The 18332-nt window shown below is 39.8% G+C and overlaps 1 protein-coding gene across 1 annotated transcript in view; it reads left to right on the top strand.

Moving 5' to 3' along the window:
• Positions 1–18332, top strand: part of LOC115773725 (ankyrin repeat and BTB/POZ domain-containing protein BTBD11-A) — a 223709-nt gene that overhangs the window by 182031 nt on the left and 23346 nt on the right. The window contains exons 4-5 of the mRNA XM_030720609.1: positions 9957–10109; positions 12927–13092. Of these exons, the coding sequence (XP_030576469.1) occupies positions 9957–10109; positions 12927–13092 (319 nt within the window). The remainder of the gene's footprint in view (positions 1–9956; positions 10110–12926; positions 13093–18332) is intronic.

The raw sequence follows: 18332 nt of genomic DNA, 5'->3' as shown, positions 1-18332 counted from the left end.
GTGGCCCGTTGAGATTATTTCAGTAACTTTACTTGTGCTTAGTGTCTCCTCCCACTCCGCTGTCTGTCTGCAGTAATGACTCTACTTCTGTGTAAAAGGGCAAGAGCCTTTTAGTCAGCAACAAGGGCTGACAGCTGAAGCAGGTAGGTAAATGGCTTGGGAAGTTTTCTAGACCAGCCCAGGACAGAACTGAACCTTACTGAACAAACATTTTGGGATTACAATGCAGAAATATACCATAGAGCTTCTCAGAAATACTCAGTTTAAACCTCAGTAGGTCCAGATAAAAATGTGAGGTTTAATTTAAGATTTGGATTCCCCCCAAATTAGATCTTCACAGCGATCAAACTACTTTTGCATTTGAGTGCTTTATACTTTACTCAAACTCAAGTCATTAAAGTAAAATTCATTGCTAAAAGGTTTATATCAGCTTCTGTGGGTCCAGTTTCCTCTTATATTATATATATGTCAGGCTGTTTGGTGATTCTAAATTGGCCACAGGTGTGAATAGCTGTCTGTCTCTGTGTGTTACCCCTATGATAGACCGCTGACATGTCCACGTTATACCCAGCCTCTCACCCAGTGTCAGCTGTGATAGGCTTCAGCCTCTCCTGAGACTCTAAGTTGGATAAGCAGTTAAGAAAATAGATGTCTGGATAGAGTGCAAATGGCAGTGCACTTCAGGAACTTGCAGGAAAAATGTTACTGTGGCTTGAGTTTGTCCCTCCATTTCCTTCCATTTTTAGAATTTCAATGCCCGTCTACACTATAACAAGATTAACATGGGGCTTTTATTTCTGTTGTCCATTATTTACATGCATTTACCACTGAATGGTTATAACCTGAACAAAGACAGAGAATATACTGGTTTATTTGCAGGAAACTACTGATTATGGATTAAAGGAAGCCAATGATTGTCAGCAACAAAAGGCAAAAAGAAAGCTTAATGTGCCGAAAGTTTGGTCTTGTTAACTGTTGTGCTTTTGAAATTGTGACTTGAAAGTGTTTTGATCAACTTTGCACAATGAAAGGACTTAAAATGGGCAATCGTTATTCCTCTGCTTCAGTCAATTAACTATGCTCGGCTATTTTTAAAAATTCAACACTATTACTATTTCACAATTATTCCATAACAACACAATTGTTGCACTTGATTAACACACTGCTATCCACCTGCTAAAAATGCAAATTGGAGCTTCACTAATGCTGCATACAGAGCGAGAGAAAGATTGAGGAGTACATTTTTGTGTTTAATTTCAGTCATACACAGAAATTAATAATCTTTTTCTGGCTTTGTTTATACTGCTTGGATCTAAAAGAACTTGCATAATGTTATATGTCTTATACTTTTCAATAAAAAAAGAAAATAAAAAGATTAGATCCCAGTCTTACAGGCCTAAAGACCAGTCAGTGAACCCGTGGTAGCCTCCAGTCACTAAGAAAAAATGTACCTTCCCTAGTTGATTGGTCAGTGAATGCTGGAGGTTGCTCAGTGAAATTGCCAGGGTTGCCTATATTTTGCATGGCAGATGGCAACTTGTCTGCAAATGTTCCACAAGGACATGCCAGGCAAAACAGTAAAGAATGTGACAAAAATGGATCACGTCCACCTTTAAAGTAAGATTGCTCCATTGCTGCAGTCAGCAGATTTCAAAAGGCAAACTTTTATTTCGAAGGTGAGCGTTTTCGGTTTCACTACCAGCTTGCGAGTAGTTAACGTAGCTGGCGGGTTTGCAGACAAGTCGGAACCTTCCATGCAAACTGTGGGTGACTGTGGCAATCTGCTATACCAAAGCAATTGTATGGCGGCAGTTGGTGCAGCACCGTATACCTCTTTGTGACAAATTTCACCTATCAACTGGCAGAAACTTCCAGCAACCACTTGCCATGCCCTCGGGTAATATGAGTTTTCCCCTACCAGCACTTGCTAGGGAGTCACCGACTAGTCTCTCTAGGTTGTGTGACTGGATTGAACAGTTAACTAGTAAACTAATATGATGGGCTACAATAGCTAACCTAATGATGGTAGTTTTTGTCAAACGATCAGGCTAGTCTAGCCCAGATTGGTCCACTGGTCTAGTAACAAACTAGATGAAGCCCTTCAAACTCTAACATGTGGTCCTTTGTCCTCAAATCGATGTGCGTGACAAAAGGTAAAGCACCCGAAGTACTGGCCCTGTTGGTATTTAGCTCATCCTTCCAAATGCATTGCCACTGTCATTTCGTGGTATACTAGTTAGTATAGACATTCCTACACTCTTGCACAAGTTTTTCGCCCCACAAGCGATCTGGTAAGAAGCTGTGTGTGCTGTTCAGCACTGACACTTCCCTAGGCCTTGAGCAGATTGATGGAAACCAGAGGGACTTCACTTGGATGGAAGGATGGACAGATATTCCAACATCTTTCCTCCACTCTGAAGAGATAAAAACTCAATCCTGACGACCCCGGGGAGCGCCAGGAATGTCAGGCTGAGTGACATGTCAGCAGGTTCAGGACCCTGGAGAGAGAATTCTCTATTTAGCATTCAGCTGAAAGGTTGAAGACAAGTCAAAAAGGGCCTGAAAGACACAGCAGGATGAGGGGGAGACAGAATATGATCAAATAAGATAAGATTATCTGTTAAGGCTGTTTTGGGAAACTTCAGACAAGCTTCTGTGAGGTGGAAAATTATTACTGCGATGACTTCCACACCCGAGCTTTGAATATCTACCTGATGTTTAATTTGCTTTAGAAGAAGAGAAGTGGTTTATCACTACAATTTGTTAAGTTTATGAGATAAGCAATCCAGAGGAAGTAAAAATGGTAAAAGAGCTGCTGCAGGTTCTTTGATATATTTGGTAATTTGGACCAAACATTTACTCTTTTACACCGGCAGTTCTGGCTGTTGTATGTCGCTGTAGGCCAGCTGTCTGCATCGATGGATAACATTTCCCGCAGTGTTTTCATTCCAGACTTGGTCTCCCTCTTTTTCAAACCGTACACTGTAAAATATGTCTTTCAAGCACTCAGAGAAAAGGAAGGAGGTCTGAGTTGTTGCATTAGTCGCCCAAATGCTAAGTACAAAGTTAAAACCTCTCTTTTTTTTAAATGCAGTTCAGTTCCTAGCAAACAATTAGTGCAAAGACAAGGAAATCCGTGGTTATGGAATGAGAAACTGATGCACACAGAATATACAGTAGTCAAACGCAGCAAGTCAGTATCTACTGTAAAAGCTGCTGTCTTGATTAAACATGCGCTTACAGCAGATTTACCCAAGGACTAGACAGCTGCATAAACAGCAAACATAACCGTCCCTAAAGGTTTGTCTCACTTGGGTACAGGAGTTGTGTTTGGAATCATTTTTTGAGAAATTATGGTTGCCAGAGGGTCATAAAGGAAAAAAGCTCTGAAGGGACTTTCACTGATGGACTTATATAATTTAACTGAAAGCACTTTAATATTTTTAAGCTTTTCTAACATGTTTCTGAGACATCTTCATAGGTTTAAAGGCCTTAAAGAAAATGTATTCTGTGCTATTATCATCTAAACTGAGCTCCAGTGAGTCAGAATTGCTTCTAATTCAATGATTATTAACAATTTCAATGTATCCTGAATAGCTTAGTTTATAAAGAGGGTATAGTCATAATATGAGTATAAAAGAGAGAAAGCTCAGTATCTCTCTCTAATGAGAACCTTGTGAAAGAAATGTTTTTGTATTTATCTACAATTACCTGCTTCAAGGAGTACGACACTGTAAAAGCACATATTAGCTGAGGTTGTTCTGTTTGTTCACTAAAGTAGAGTCGAGAAGAGCACCATTAAAGTCTTTTAGATCATTCCAGTCCATGAAAAAAAGTAATTATGTTAATTCTTTAAAGGGATCTCTTTTTTACAATAATTTATTGTTGTGAGGTTGATGTGGAGAGGACTCAAACCAGGATATGTGGGCAGAAACAAATGAATATCTGTCTGAAGCACAAAAGGTACATGAACCACATGTCCCAGGGAACATAGAACACAAGCAGGGAAATCAACAGTAGGGTCTGAAAAAGGGAGATACACAAATATAGTCTGGGGACTAATTAGCGATTACAAACATGAGATGAATGAGACACAGGTGCATGTGACAAACACAGGTGAAGGCAATCGGACAGAGTGGAATTAAAAACTGGAACAAGACTCATGAGAAAATACACAAAAACAAGAAGACTTACTGAACATAATAACAGAAACCAACAGAGAGTCACAGTGAGGCGACTAAAAGGACAACAGAATAAAAAAGTGGAACCCAAGGGCTGCACTGTGAAGGAGGATCTGGGCGTACCCAGGTAACCCTGGATTTTCAGTATTACAAAGGCAGTTCACTTGTTACTGCTCTACACTGCAATGGGAACTTGTGTTGAAGACCTAACCGAAAATAAACCCAAGAGCTAGCAACTTATACCATTAACCTGTCAGACCTGGCATTAAATGTTTGGTAGATAAGCATATAGATATTTAGAGATACTGATAGTTGAGGTGTTTGCTAGATAGTTGATCTGTTAGGTTAAGATAGATTTACTTTCCATTTACAATGTAAAATATATTTGCAAATACCTCACTCAGTAATTTGGGAATGAGTTTACTAACAAGTTATTAAATGAGAGGCTATAAGCTACCGGGGACATTCAGTCATAATGTCGAACACCTGAGCTTAGTTGTGGTGGTTCTGGAGTCCTGCAACCAAGTAGAGTTTGTTTATGGTGTATTTAGTTATTACATTTTTGCTTCAAAACTTATAGAACAGGGGTGTCAAACATATGGCCCAGGGGCCAGAGCTGACCCACCAAAGGTTTCAGTCTGGCCCACAGCTTTAGAAAATAGAAAATTTGCAAAGGAGAAATTTTAAACTTTTCCAGTGCTCTTAGTGACAGAGCCATCACCCACATGTGGGTGGGTAGGTAGGTGCCCTTATTAAATAATTTTTAGTGCTGATGGTAAAATGTATTCAGATTTTTTTCATTTTTACCCTAGAGCAGCCATTCCCAAAGTCAAGAGTGCTGCAGCCCACTTAGAAAAACAGAAAATCTCATGGGGCCCATCCAATCTTAAATCTTCACTGTAATCAAAATCCAAGAGTCAAATTCTTATTCAAAAAACATAAAAAAACACAAGTTGTTGGCTATAAATTGCTAATGCTACCCAGCCATATGTATGTAAACTTTTATACAAGAGCAGTAAATTTAATAATGAGTAATATCACAAACTAACCACCTCCTATTACCAGTTTTAATTTACTTTTTCTATAAATAAATTAATAAATACAAATATGGAACTGTACATACTTGTGAATAATTTCAATCTGAATTCATTATTACTGCGGCCCACCTTTGCCCACACTTGGAATCACTGCCCCAGAGTAATGGTGCTAATGTGCAGGTCACAGTGACACGTGATTACTGTGTAGCATTAGATGCAACAAAACAGTTCACTGGAGCTGGAGCAATACAGAGAAATAAATATACATAGTAATTATTTATTTATTAAAACACGTCTTGTCTAGAATGTCTCTGTTCGGTTCCATTTTCATACAGAAAAGGAAAAGCTCTGGCTTTTCTTTTCATTTCTTTCTTTAATAGAATTGAGTCCTCTTAGACACAAAGAAGTGGATTCACATCTTTTTTAATAGGCAGCTAAATAAAGAGGAAAAAAAAAGCATTTTTTTCCTGTTTTTATGTCTGGGTTTTCCATCGTGGTTTTCTTCTCTGGTTCCAGTGAGTGTCCACATGATGGTGCAAAATTAGAGTGACTGGATATCCAAGAGCACCACCAACTTGCTGACCATTTCGCTTTCAGACCTTTCTCCAAAATAATGTATCATAATGTAATTTCCACTTTGCACTTATCATGAATACTTGACTTAATTTTCTCTGGAGTTTCTGCCAGTTTTAACTGAGCGTCAGCTCCCAGGGGAGCAGTGTGCTGATTGCTGGAATATAGGAGGCTTTGTATTTCTATCCTTTGAGAAGGGAATAAGTCACTGAACAGCACAGCACAACACAGGTGGACCAAAGCACTGACTTATTGGTTTCAGGAGGGTGTGCTGTGCAGTCCCTGCAAACTTACTGTGCAATTTTGTGTAAGTTTTCACATGTAAAAGAAAGCTATGTGTTCTCTCATTAAACATGTTGCTATCATGGCAAAAAGGGTTTTACCAGTGGTAGTAAAAGCACATTAATTAACCTTCACCCTAAATAACATTTGATTTTGAACATGCTGTAACACCTCACCTAAAATGAACCCAGAAGGTTCACCTCGACTGTCTCCTTTCGATGGGTAGGAGTAGCGGCTCTACTCTGAGCTCCTCCTGAATGACCAAGCTCCTCAGCTTCTCAGGCTGAGCCCAGGCACTCTTCGGAGGAAGCTTGTATTCCTGATCTTGTTCTTTGACCGGACTTTGTGGCCACTGATAAGGGTAGGACCATAGATCCACCGGAAATGAACAGCTGCGCTTTCGTGCTCAGCTCTGTCTTTACCACAGCAGGCTGCTACAGCACTTGCATCACTGCTGATACCACACCAATCTCTGTCAATCTCCCGTTCCACTCTCGCTGTATTCATGAAGAAGACCCCCAGATACTTGAACTCCTCCACTTGGGGCAGCAACTCATTCCCAAGACAGAGTGGACACTCCACCTTTTAACAGCTGAGAACCGTGGTCTGATGTGCTCGTTTTCATCGCTGCTGCCTCCTCCAGTGTGAGCTACAGGTTGCTTAATGAAGCCAGCAAAATCCCATCATTTGGAAAAAGCAGAGACAAGCTCCTGAGAACACAGAACCTCACACCTTCCACCCCTTGGCTGCACCTAGAGATTTAGTCCATAAAGGTTACAAAGAGAATCAGTGCCAAGGGACAGCCTGGGCAGAGTCCAACCCCCACTAGAAACAAGTCTGATTTATTTCCAACAATGAAGATCAAGTTATCACAACTAAAATGCTGTTTTTTTCACTTAGTTTTTAGTTGTTAGTTTAATCTCAGTTAACTGTTTTCTTCCTCCTATAGTCGATACTCAGTGTCTGTGGCTTTGGTGGTGCTGAGGATCAGTCATGAGAGACATTTTAAATGTTATTTAACAGAAAGTGCCTTCAAGTTCTTTGATTTTTGTCCTTTCCTCACCTCAAAGAAATCCACTGAAACCAGGAAGCCCTCCTACTTAAATACCCTTCAGTTCTATGATCCATTTTTTTAAGTGTAACAAGGCTTCAGAACAGCTATGTAAGGACAACACAGCCAACGGGTATTATTTTGTTTGCTTTAAGGAATAAAGAACCCTATTAACCACTTTAAGCAGTTGCTACAGCAGCCTATGTCACATTATACAGAGCAGGCAACATATTATTCAAGTTAGGATTATGTGGCATGTAAGCCTAGGGGAACATGGGAATTAGTCCCTGCCTTCAGTCTGTATAGTAAGCTATGCAAATTGCAATATAGGGCTAAAACCATGAGTGGAATTGCTTATATAACAACAACTTAACAAGAAAGTGAATTAGTTTTTTTTATTTTGTTTGCTTTTTTTTTTTTAGAAATCAAGGCTAGGAAGATTTATAAGTCAAAACCATTTGTTTTTGTTTCTATATAAATTTATTCAGTAAACTTTTATTTTTACAAAGCAAAACAGTTCATTGTGGTGGTGCAGATGATGCAAAAGGGCTAAATATCTGATGAATGCCTGACCTGAATTTAGCTGCTGCCGGACTGCTTGGACTGTGGGGGAAATGATTAATAACGGACATAACAACACGAGTGTACATGTTTATGAGAGAGCGGTTATACACACACACACACACACACACACACACAGGAAATAAATGATGAAATATGAACTTGTCGGAGAGGCAAGACCCATTACTGATGTTGATTAAAGAAGGTAATAGGAGCATTTAGGGAGGCTGCAGCATCAAGATCTCTTTCTGTTCTGCACTGTCTGAGCTATAAGTTATGAACATTGACTTGGTGTAGCTGCCTTTTTGTATATCAGTGAGGGCATCTTTAATTAGAAAGGTTCTGGATATCAGCGTTAGGCAGGAGTCTTTATTAAGTGATTTTTATTTGAAAGATGAGCAAAGTAAACTGAGCATTATGAACGTGCCAGTGTGGTGGTATCAGTTTGAAGAATTAATTTTCACTTTCACAAACATTATCCATGTATCCATCCATTTTCTTCCACTTAAACAATTTAGGGGCGCTGGAGTCCCCAGCTTGTCACTAACACAGAGAGAGAGACACAACCATTTACACCTATGGACAATTTTAGAATAATCAATTAATCTAAACCCTGTCTTCAGACTGTTTGAGAAAACCAGAGTACCTGGTGAGGACCCATGCAGACATGAGAAGAAAAGGCAAACTCCTTGTGGACTCAAACACAGGACCTTCTTGCTGTGAGGAAACAGTGCTAACCACCTAATCAATAATCCCTTCTTCTAAACAAACGTTTTCTAATAGGCTGCCCTTCAAAAACAGAAGGTTTGACCAGCAGGAGGCAGGGGCGTCTGTGCTCACAGCTAGACCCTATGGTTATGCTTGACTCATCAGTCATTGCTTGCTTAAACTGTTACATCAGCACGGTACATCACCATGGCCATGACCAGCTATGAGGTCACCAGTGTCTGGACCTTTTTTTTTTTTGAAAACAAGACAATAAAAATCAATATGTGATGGTCTAGATGGAGTTTTCACTGCCTCTCATTGGGTTGTGTTTAAGGTGTTAGGTTGATGCATGACTCACAAGAAATAGAAAAAACAAGAAAAGAAAATCTAGACAGAGAACTTACCGTACTCTAATACAGAACACCTGTTAAAAACAGGTAATGTGGTGCTGTATCACGAGCAGAGCGGACAGCAGCTGCTACAGACTCTTAAAAACAACCCAAATTAGCTTTCCTCTTCAAGTCTCCTTATCAAATTTACAGCCAGCTTAGCTTGTAGAATGAGCCCCCAAGCTAACATTCATCAGCTAACATTGTTTTCCAAGTTAGGTAGCTAATTTAATGTCCAGCTGTAACATATTAATGTAACTCTCAGCTCACTGGTACTTGTCAAAGTATTTATCCAAGATAAAGGCACTATTGGAACATGTTGCTCCAATGGTCTATATTCATTTAGTGCCACTTACAGGAAGTCCCATGCAATTCAGTGAATTTTATTTATTTACCTTCATTAAAGGCCTTCTTTCCTTTGCCACAGCCATACCATCTTAGTACACCTTGTAATTTCAGGGTTTTTTTGTTCTGTAATGGGGCAATTTTGGTTGTGCTCTCAATGTGTAAAAGATTTTCCTAGAATATTAAGTTAACTGCTGCATCATCTGCAATCTCAACTATGCCTCCTACTATATAACACATGTAGCTTTGGAGGCCAAAAGATCTCACAGCTGCACACTCTTCAGGAAAACATTAGCATTTAGCTCCTTTAGCCACAAACAGAGGGAAGGAGCGATGGAAGCTCTAACAGGCATGGGTTTATCCAGAATCAAAATCATTTCAGCTGAAACACCTGCACCCAGTGTGCAGAGCGCTGTCCATTTATGCACACTCGACCATGCACAAGTGGAGCAGCACACACTTTTTACAACATAGCTTAATCTAATTTAAAGTAGTGCCAGATTGCCTGTTGACTCAGTGTCAGAAAAACAACCCATGCTTGTAAAGGAAGCTGCAGGAGTCACTTTGGTCCAGTTAGATGTTGGTGTGGTTCATGCTCTTCTATTCCATTAACAACACACAGTTTACCCTTACAAGTGCACATATCATGTCATCTTTCTGTCACACTCATAAAACTGCACCTCCAGCCAGCTAAGAAAAATGAGCATTTCAAGAATTTCCTCAAAAGTCTCTTTTATTTTCATAAATGTGGCTTTATTTTTAAAATTGTCATCTTTTCTGACTTAATTAAGATGTTAAACTGTAGCACATAAACCTGTTTTCTCTGCAGGCCATTCCTGGTGCTGCCCCCACTGATGGAGTGGATCCGGGTGGCAGTCGCCCACACTGAGCATCGACGGAGCTTCTCTGTGGACAGTGACGACGTGAGGCAGGCTGCCAGGCTGCTGCTGCCCGGCGTGGACTGTGAACCTCGACAAATAAAGTAAGAATTTGATGGCAATAACAACATTTACTGCAAGAAGGAAGCTGCCCTGGATAATGAAACTCTATGTGCACCCATTTATGAAGCCTGTACATGGACTATCAGCCAGCAAGTGTTGTATTAGCATAAACTTTAACATTCAAAATTGCCCAGTTAAGCATAGGTTGTACCTATAAATCTAGCCTTCCGTTTAATTAGAACTAATTATAGTATGCATCTTACAAAAGTGTGATAGCCACACTGTTATCACAGAGCAGATGAGACTGAGTTGAGTTAGTTCAGCGCAGTAATGGCTCATCAGTTAATTGCCACCTTTATATATATCACCATAAAGGCGCAGGGCTTGTTAGGAGTCTGTGTCAGTCTCGTATGCCAAACACAAGAGTGACTTGCAACAATTAGTCAGACCTTATCTTAACTTACCTTATTAAAATAAGGTGTGACTGATTGTAGGAAGTCACTCTTGCACATAGTCACTGTTAAAGAAGCCTGTGCCTTTATCTGAACTCAGCCATAGTGTTAGAAAATGAAGATGAATATAAAGTCATCATGTACTTAAAATTAGAGCCATGATCTGCAGTTATCTGCACATGTTCTGATTGTCTGGTGTTTGCAGCAGATGAAGCATTTTATATTTTCAGTGGAGTAGTTGCCATTATTATTCTACTTTTAATTCTTTAAAGGTATTTTTTGTGATTACCCTTTGCAGAATTTAATATAAACCTTTACCACCAGGTGGCAGAGTTTTACCAGTATGTGTGCTACTGTTCAAACTTTTTCATATTTCTTTTTGATGCTGCCCAGTTTCCCCTAGAGGCTATGGCTTTTGCAGGTCTCCTTTGAAAGTAAGAATGTGCTCCTATGGTACAATCACATTAGGGAAAACCGCTGCACAACCAAAATTATTGCAACCATGTGCAATTCTGTTACCTTTGAAATAGTTGCTTCTAAAGACACCACTCATAGTCAGTTGCCATCTTCAAAGCGACTTCGGTGCATCAAAATGCAATAAAGCAGCAATAAGATGGAGTCAGTCTGCTATCAGTTTGGCTGGCACTTACATGCAATCTGCGATAATACGCCAATTAACTGATAAATCCCCACATACGGAAATTCGCATTCAGAATCCAGCCAGAACAACAAATAGTGATGTAGTTGCCGCATCACAGCGATTTAACTGCAAAATGAGGCACTCAGCAACCTTGCTTTTATATAGGAATATAACCAGAATGCAACCAGTTGAGTCAAGTCCCCTTTTACATAAAACAAGTTGCACTTATCACTACAGACTGACTTAGTCATGTTGGCGAACATCAACACACTCGTTTTGACCATCTTGGTTTTCTGTAACCAGAAGTGGCTGAATTATCAGCTTATGTTCACTAGCATGGTTAAAGAGATGCGTCTGTTCACAAGGACACTGATAATTGCTAATCAGTGGAAAGTAGCATGCTGATAAAATACTAACCAAAACTGGAGCACAGATTCTTGGAGCATCTATACCACACAGAAAACCATAATATCTATCAGATAATTGCATTAAAATGTTGTAATGGGCACAAACACGGATTAGAGGCCCAGTTCATTGATTGGAATTGGCTGAGGTGATGAGTAGCAGACAGCTAACAGCACTCACCTGTCACTCAAAGCAGCAGCCACACCTCAATTATACACAACTTTAAGTCAATAATACAATTTAATTTGTGTAAGTTTATTGAATTTTAACAAATTAATGCTATGCATTCAGAGCTGGCCTGCAGTTTTTGGCACTTTTTGCATTGGCGTCATTTTTTTTTACCCACAGCCTTTGCTGCGGAGCGGGGCGAAAAAGAGCAACTGCAAGGGAGGGTGAGGACGGCCAAGAGAAAATATGGAATGAAAACTAAACAAATGGGTGTGATTAATGAAATAACGGTGGGATAACAGACAAAAATTATTCTGACCTTTATTTCACAGGAGCACAACCTGGATCGTTTTATTATTAATGACAAAATTTGTGGAGTGGATCGGTGTGATGTTAACATTTCATTGCAGCCCCTCAGTGAACTGAATTTAGACTCACACTGTTAAATTTAAAAGCTTTTTCATGAGACTTGGCAGTTACTAAATGAACTGTGTTTGTCCTTCTTTCTTGGACAGCAGTAACCTATAAATCTTCTCTCTGTATTTGTTTCTGACTCACTTACAGTCTCGCCTTTCTCGCCCTCTCTTTCTTCCCTCATTTACAAACACTCCACAGCAGTTGCAAAGCTGTGCATCATATTTGCCTCATCGCCACTGACTCTGTAATGTTTTTCTTTTGTTGTTTGCTTGTTATGGAGTCAACGGGTTAAGAGTCTTTTCACTTTCCGTGTATTTGCAGAGAAGTAATAAATGAGGTGGCAATTAACACAGCTCTTCGCATGTGTCAGATACAACTGTCATGTAAATTTAGAATAACATCCAGCAAAGGTTTCTCTGCGACCCTGTGAAAACTGCAGTTGTGACAGATGCTTGGATTAAAGAGGCTTTACGGGGGAAGCCTTACCTGGAGAGAAGCTGCTTAAGAAAAGTACTGAACCAGAAGCAATCAAAGAAAAGTGAGTGTTGACAAATTCAGATATTAGTGAATTGACTTTTAAATTGAAGCGGCTCAGTACTTATAAAGTTGCAGTTTGTTTCCCGATACCAAGAATTTGAGTTATGAAACGCAGACCAGCAATCGTTTTCAGCTTCCTTCAGCATACTGTGGAGATGTATATCCTCCGATCTCAAAATCCATTCCTGAGATAAGCTCCCTCTTAATCACAGTAATGGATCTCCTGTTTCTGTCTGCAGAGCTGAGGATTGCTTCTGTGCCACCAGAAAGCTGGACGCAGCCTCCACAGAGGCCAAGTTCCTGCAAGATCTGGGTTTCAGGATGCTCAACTGCGGACGGACGGACCTGGTCAAGCAGGCTGTGAACCTGCTGGGGCCCGATGGCATTAACAGCATGAGCGAGCAGGTCTGCCACTGAACACACACACACACACAAATATATAACATCATTAAAATTCCATATCTACACTGCTCAGGACACAGAGATACAATAAATTGTGGATTTCTAGCAAGTACCTGGCAACACAGTGTAATGCATGCACACATGCTAGGCACAGACTGTTCCTTATGAGTAATGCACTGTGCTAAATTCTTATGCGATGATACAGTTTTCATGCATCATTGTTTTTTTTAATACACAAGGAAAATAATTCATTGTTTTTCTTTGTGTCTGTCTGTGTGTACTGCACTCCCCCTGCACAAATGTAACACTGCTTCTTCTCAAGGTCATCACTCAATTTGAAACTGCAACCTTTCAAATTTCACACACTGCAGTTTTGTCAAAGCAAATGCCACCTCTAGGATACTCACAAGGTGTCTCATGATGCATAATAGAAATAGAAGTATAGAAAGTCCACCAATGAAGGCGGGAGGGGTATCATCCCTGTCCCCGGTTAAAGCTTTTTGGGTTAAAAAAAACATCTCATGACATTAATCCTGCACACTGAAAAACAACAGTAAACGGTGGCTGCAAAAGGTGTAATGACTAAGCATCTATTTGTGATGAATTGGGAGTGAGACCAGGCTCAAAGCACTCATCCAACTACAATCAACTGAACCCACTCTTTACAGAAGTGTGAAGCACTCACTTAGCCATTCAATATTAAAAAGGCATTCCTTAGAACCTCAGCTCTTAGCACGTAATGCGGTTGGAGCTACTTATAATTTTCTTCATTGATTAACCTGTCAGTCATCTAAGTTTTCTGTAAAATTTCATATAGATACCTTTTCAATCCCACAAGTCTACAATAAATAAGCTACATTGTTGAGCTAAAAGTGTACTTTGTAAGCACTGTTTGGTAAAGTTCCTAGAAAAATTGAATGAAGATTGCTGATTTTTTTTTTTTTCTATAACTCAACTGATTAATGATCTAGGAAATACCTGTTTGATTCCTGTTGATACCAGCAGTGGAAACAAAAGCTGCTGGTGCTTAATGCTGCACAGCTTCACAGGATGCAGATGTCACAAAGGGTAATTTAAAGGCCCAAAACACAAGGTTCAATATTCAGATATCAAACTTGTGCAGAGCAGCAAAAAAGCATGTTAATGTGAGGGACTTGCTTTAACCCCATGGAATATGGACACACAAAGACCTGTTTTTCTAAACTTGAAATAACTTAAAATTTCTTTGACCATCAGGGCAGGACCACTAGATCTGTGGGGGTGTCTGGGTGGTAGGTGGTCTGGTGCTGGGACAAAGGCAGTGGTTCTTTGGAGCCTCGGGCTTGTTCCGGGATTGTTCTCAATATAATGTGGAGCTGAAGTTTCTGAGAGATTAAAAACTTGGGTTTTTGTTGCATTCCTTGATCCATTTTTGTCCATCAGGGATTGCGGTCCATTGTGACAGATGGTGCGTTAGTCTGAAGCAACAGTTAGGTTCATATGTTTAAGTAATGTCCACATGAACACCAGGATACAAGGCGTCACAGCAAAGCATAGAAGATAAATCTTATGCACTTTCTCCACCAGTGGTTTTACACTGGGGATTGTGCTGGAATCAGTGTATTTGCTTCAGTTGTATGCCTTTTTTGCACCATCTAGTGGTAGTTGTGAATAGCAGTACTGGCGAGGAAGTGAGTAAACATGTAGGACAGATGCAGCAATTAGCAAGCATCACAGTGCAGCAGTCCTTTCAGTCTGTGCTTGAAATGAAACCCCACATACACAACTTCATACATAAGCTTCTAATTATTTTTAGTTGTATTAACACATGGAACCATTTTTTTGTGATTGAGAACTTTATCTTATATTGGTAGTGTAGATGTGTTGGCTCTAAAGCTGGTGAATCAAATATTTGGTTCTTGTAATGATCTTCATGCTTTTTGTATTTTTCCTTTCTTTTTCACTTTTACACAAAATGTGCATTTTACAACAACTGTCTCTTCCTTTGAATGCTGGCGAATGTAGCGTTTAAGCTAGCCGTATAGCTGAAAATACACTTAGTGAGGACAGCATAGGGATAAATAGTGTATATTTAAAATTTTTAATAAAATGTGATGTGGGGTGGTTAGCTGACCCTTCATAGCTGAGGTGTTATTCATTAATTTCTCCCTCATCCTCCTCCAGATCTAATATGAAATCTATGCAGCTCCACATCACTCTGTACTGTCAGTAAGCCTTTCCCTCTTTAAGACTTTAAGGATCTGATTAAACTCCCTCAGTTTTACTCACGTGAAAGATGCTGTAACCTCTGACTCACTATGACATCAACAGCTGAGCACTGTCTCAAAAGTACATGAAAATCAATGTTATTTTGTATATTTTTTTGAAGGCATATAATGAGGATGAAGTCATCATAGGATCCTTAGCTTGGTGTGGGGTGCAGGCTTAATTCGACACACATTTCTTAAAGCTCACACCAAATCCTCTTGGCAATGAACAAAACAATTCTCTCTTAATCCACTTTGGCTTCTACTAAATAAGTGTCGCACATAAAAATATTGCAACACAAAAATACATATTTTACAGGTCTGCAAAAGGGTGGCCTCATTAGGACTTTCATAGCTCCACCTTGCCCCTGCTGTCACTCACTGTCATTAATTTATCATTAAGCACCATTACATACTGGCAGCGGCCCAGTAGGGACATGAATGTAACTCAAATAAACACAAATAAAAAAATATATATAAATATAATAATCAGTGGCCCTCAACCAAATATAATAAAGTAGCTGTGGTAGCAGCGTGATTTAATATAAAATAACTAACGTGTTACGACCCCAGCTCGCTAGCGTAACAGGAGAAATATTAATTAACCAGATCAAAGAGCTTAAATGAGTCAATTAGTTTATTTTATAGATTTTTCTATTAACAACAAAATGTAATTAACAAAGCAGTCAAAACCAAAAGTACAGTTATTGTGTGGGGTGTAGAGTTTCTTGGGCTTTTTTTTTTTTTTTTTTTAGGTTTAAATAATTTTAATACAAGAAGAAAAAACAGCACATCTAACAACAATGGCCACAGCAACCTTGATACAGCATTAAAACCTGTGTAGAGATACAATATAAGTAGATGTAAATAGAAAAATTTAAGAAGGAGGGGGGAAAGCACACGTACCGCATACTAATTATTCCTACTCTAAAATGCCAGTACAGGATTCCAGGATCTCTCAAATATATCGAGTCTGTTTTCACTGAGAAGTCGCAGTCTCTCCAGATGCAACGTATTTTTCATTTCTCCCATCCAACGTGTCATGAAACCAGTGTGTGTCAGGTAGGTTAGGACCCAAAGTGCAGAACTCTGGAGACGAGAAATTTGGAGATGAGTCCAAATTTAATGCTGATTGGTTCACAGAAAAATGCAGCGCAGGAGCAAGGAAGGGTGCAGGAATCCAGGGAGAACATGAAGCAGGGGAAACACACAACTGTGAGGAATGAGGGGATGACTCAAAGGGCAAGGGCATGGGAAAACACAGACTATATGCACATCAGGTAACGAGGGAGGTAAGACACACTGGTATAAAAAGGAGGCTAACAGCTGTCAATATTAAATTTATTCATTGCATCTAGGCTCTCGTAAGCCGTCAGTTTCAAAGTGAGGCACATGCTTTCTGACATAATCTTGGAGTAAGTATCTGAAAAATCCTGATGCAAGAATTTTACTTACTTATTTCCAATACACAGATCTCCAGTGTTACTCATGCCTTTCTGCTGCCAGGCAGTAAAGGGCGAGTCAGTCTGTCCTGGTTCGAACGAATAATTTCCACAAATTGGAGCATCTGTGTGCATATCAGGAGCTTTGATGTATTGTTTTATCCACATCCAGATTTTCATGTGTTACTGATGACAAAACTGTTACTAAAATATTATAGGTATATATATATATATATATTTTTTGTTGTTGTTGATATTCTGACCACTTTGTAATTCTAAATAAATGCTGTAATGATTGAGTCAAGCTCTTTAAAATAAGATGGGTGTAGAGTTTAGCTGAGAACCCAAAAGGAGGAGGCGGAGAACAACAAAAGTGAGCTTTATTTGCTGACAGATTCGTCCAAAAAAGTACGTAAAACACAAGTAAGTGATAGAATCCAAAAGGGTAGCAGCACGAGAGGTAACAGAAATGTAAAGATATGATGTAACAGAGGAAAGACGGCGCTACATGTACACACTCTGAGGGCTGATGGGTAACGAGACATAGCTGGATATAATTACCACAGGTGAAAACAACCAAAGAGTCGGGGGAAGTAAAACTAGCACACAAATCCAAATACTAAACACAGAGACTGGCCTTCCCACCTAAAACAAATAAGACTGGACCAAGTGGCTCCCCTCAGCCGAGTGCCTCTAGAAGCAGCCTATCAGATAGGTGTGTATGACTGGAAATGCCTCCATGTGTTTTGCAAATTCCTCAGCTAAGAAGAGGCAACACCCGATTTCAAACAACCTTGAACTGGCAGTGTACAAACAGGATGCGTGAGCCTTATTAGCAGCTTCCATGGTGCTGCGGATGGAGCAGGGGACTGGAGAACCAGATCGATCAAAGGTGGCAGTAGGCGGGATGCAGGAGGAGGAGCAGTCAGGTGAAAAAGGCAGGATGAAGAGCTGATGCAGGTGCCTGCACACACCACCTAGCATAATGAACAGTTAAATTCCACACGGGGGAGAGTGGAGCGACCCAGAGCTGCAGCAGAACAATATTCAGCTTCGTGTCTGTGTAGATTCTCAGTCATTCAGCTTCAGAATATAATGTTTGAATGCAAATATTGACATAGATATATATGTTTCTTTAGCAAAGAAGCAGGGACAGATTGTGGCATGACCCCTCCTGTTCATCTCAGTCCTGCTGTATCCCAGTGTTAGTCATTTGGGAATCTCCACCTCCACAGAGGAAATATTGGTTATTCCCTGTGCTGCTAAGTGGAAGTTAATGGTGCAATCTGATTTCCCGTGATCAATAAGCTGCGCCTAGTTAGGTTTAATTAAGATATGCTTGGCAATTCTTCACTCAGATACTCTAAAAACCTCCATGTCAGAGTGATTAATGTTTGCATAAATACAGTTTCTAATATATTACAAAAAAAAACACACACACTTCTTTTGAACTCATCACAGGTCCTTGTTAATTTGACAAATTATATTGACTTTTGCTTTCCTTCCTCTCTTCTCGCATAAATACCAGCCTGTGATGACATACAGACTTTTATCT

This window comes from Archocentrus centrarchus, chromosome 23, assembly GCF_007364275.1.
Source record: "Archocentrus centrarchus isolate MPI-CPG fArcCen1 chromosome 23, fArcCen1, whole genome shotgun sequence".
Lineage (NCBI taxonomy): Eukaryota > Metazoa > Chordata > Actinopteri > Cichliformes > Cichlidae > Archocentrus > Archocentrus centrarchus.
Note: the sequence above shows the minus strand (reverse complement) of the source record. Positions and strands in the feature narration are given on the sequence as shown.